This window comes from Aplysia californica, unplaced genomic scaffold (genome assembly GCF_000002075.1).
Source record: "Aplysia californica isolate F4 #8 unplaced genomic scaffold, AplCal3.0 scaffold00413, whole genome shotgun sequence".
In the NCBI taxonomy this organism is placed as follows: Eukaryota; Metazoa; Mollusca; class Gastropoda; order Aplysiida; family Aplysiidae; genus Aplysia; species Aplysia californica.
In genome coordinates, this window is record NW_004797683.1 from 626,780 (window position 1) to 629,191 (window position 2,412).

At 44.3% G+C, this 2,412-nt stretch overlaps 1 protein-coding gene across 1 annotated transcript in view; it reads right to left on the minus strand.

Annotated features, from left to right (window-relative positions):
- Positions 1–691: 691 nt before the first annotated feature.
- The window catches only part of LOC106012552 (E3 ubiquitin-protein ligase SMURF2), a gene marked incomplete at both ends in the record, with an annotated part of 60,117 nt that continues 58,396 nt past the window's right edge, over positions 692–2,412 (minus strand). The window contains 1 exon segment of the mRNA XM_013085853.2: positions 692–775. Coding sequence (XP_012941307.2) covers positions 692–775 — 84 coding nt within the window.

Sequence of the window (2,412 nt, forward strand, 5' to 3'; positions counted from 1 at the left end):
AGAGAGAGAGAGAGAGAGAGAGAGAGAGAGAGAGAACATCGAAATAAAAATGGCCATTTCGTGCTGAGTAAAAAATAGGACGGACAGAAAAAAGAAAAGAAAAAAAACAGAGGGAAAGTAAACAAGTGGGACCCTACCAGTAGCACCCTCCAACCATCGCTTCTAGGTACTTTGGCTAAAATCACAGTGTAGTGACGATTAGAGGTGTTACTAGAGAGTAAGATAGAACCTTTTGCTTGGTCAGAAGGAGCAAACCCCCACCACAAGAGCACCCGCCAACCACCCGCTACCAGACTCTTTAAGCTAGCGTACAAGGAGGAGGTTATACAGTTTTTAGTTTTAGTAAGCGTTTTACGGCACTTGCAACACAATAAGGTCATATAAATGCCGAAGATTAGAGGTGTTACAAGAGAGTAACAAACACAAAAAAGAAGGAATTGAGAAAAGGACGACAGATGTTTGATAGGAAAGATCAGAAGAAGCAAACCACACCAGAGCACCCGCCAACCACTCACGATAGATGTCTGATTGGTAAGAAGTAAGAAAGAGCAAACCCCCACCACCAGAGCGCCCGCCCACCACCGACTCCAGACTCTTCAAGCTAATGAACAGGGAGGAGGTTTAAATTAGAATCTATACAGTTTTGCTGTTAGGTCCTTGTCTACTACTAGTGAGGCATTGAGTGACTTACCGAGTCGGCCGCTCCCACTGAGTGGTTCTCGTGACATGGTTCACGTAATGCACACGACCATTGGCAGTTCTCCTCTCCTCCCACCTGCAGAAGAACAGGGGTATATGTACAGTTAAAGCTAACTATAGTTTTTAGTTTAGTTTTTAGTTTTAGTAAGAGTTTTACGGCACTTACAACACAATAAGGTGATATAAGTGCCGAAGACTAGAGGCGTTACAAGAGAGTAACAAACATAAAAATAGAAGGAGGAGAGATAAGGGCGATAATTGTTTAAAAGGAAAGAAGGAGCAGACCACATCAAAGCACCCGCCGACAACCCACTGATTTTGTTCGAGTTCATAGAGGCGCGATGCTATAATAATGGGTCATTTAGTGCTTTGACCGGACGGGAGGAAAGGGGGGGGGGGGACAAGGCAAGAGAGAAACTTCTAAAAGAGTTTAGTTTTAGTAAGCGTTTTAGAGCACTTGCTACACAATTAGGTCATAGAGGTGCCGAAGATTAGAGGTGTTACAAGAGAATAACAAAAACAGAAAAGAAGTAGGAGAGATCATGATGATAGGTGTTTGATAGGAAAGAAGGAGCAAACCACACCAGAGCACCCGCCAACCACCCACAGAAGGATTCTAAAAGAGTTTAGCTTTAGTAAGCCTTTTATAGAACTTTGCTACACAATAAGGTTATGGGTGTGTTGAAGATTGGACGTGTTACAAGAGAGCAATCACTGGAAGAACCTTCATATCACACGCTCTGCAAAAGGAAAAGGAACTCTCGTTTGTATGAGTAAGGGGAATCGAAGGACATCAACACAATATACACAATTCCAAGAAAGAAGCAAGACAGATTGACAGAAACAACTTAGAGTAAGTAAATAAGTAGGACCTACCAGTGGCGCCCTCTAACCACCCGCAAGGAAAACTTCAACAACAACAAAACATCGGACCGAATCTGTCCATTGTGCAGGGAGGAGCCCCACGATTTGGAGCATTGGCTGCAGAGATGCTCCGCCACGGAGGTTCGGCAATGGCATCTCTTTGGGGAGGATTCAGGGAGGTTGGACTGCCTCACCCGCTACCCAAAAGAGGCGGTGGCCCTGGCGAAGAGCACGCTCTTCGGGGCTCCAAACATTTCGAACGGATAGGCTACCACGCACGCACACAAAACTACAACAACAACAACAATAACAACAACAACAACAACAACAACAACAACAACAACAACAACAACGCACTAAATCATTCTAGCCTTTATTAATGCGTACGTTCAAGGGATGGCTACGTTCGAATTACAAGCAGGATCTTGACACCTGAACCATAATATAATAAGCCTACAACAATAATAATATTCCTCTGAGCGCTGCTCTATTTATAGACATCCATTGTGCCTTTTCTCTCCTACGTCACAGCTAAAGATCACCGTGCGCTGAACCTGCATGTAGTTTGAAAACCCACGACAATGCTGGGCGCATTGTTACACATAGGGCACGTACGCAACACCGTCGTTATAATATATCTATCTCCTGTACTCCTGACGCCTGTGTGTTGTTATTTTAGTTTGTGTGAGTGAGCGAGTGTGACTGTGTGCGTGTGCGTGCATAATCTCCTTGTTCTGTTTAGGTGTGTTGGCATGTTCGTTTGTGTGCGTGAGTGAGTGAAAGAATAAGTGTGTGTGTGTGTGTAAGTGTGTGTAAGTGTGTGTGTGTGTGTGTGTGTGTGTGTGTGTG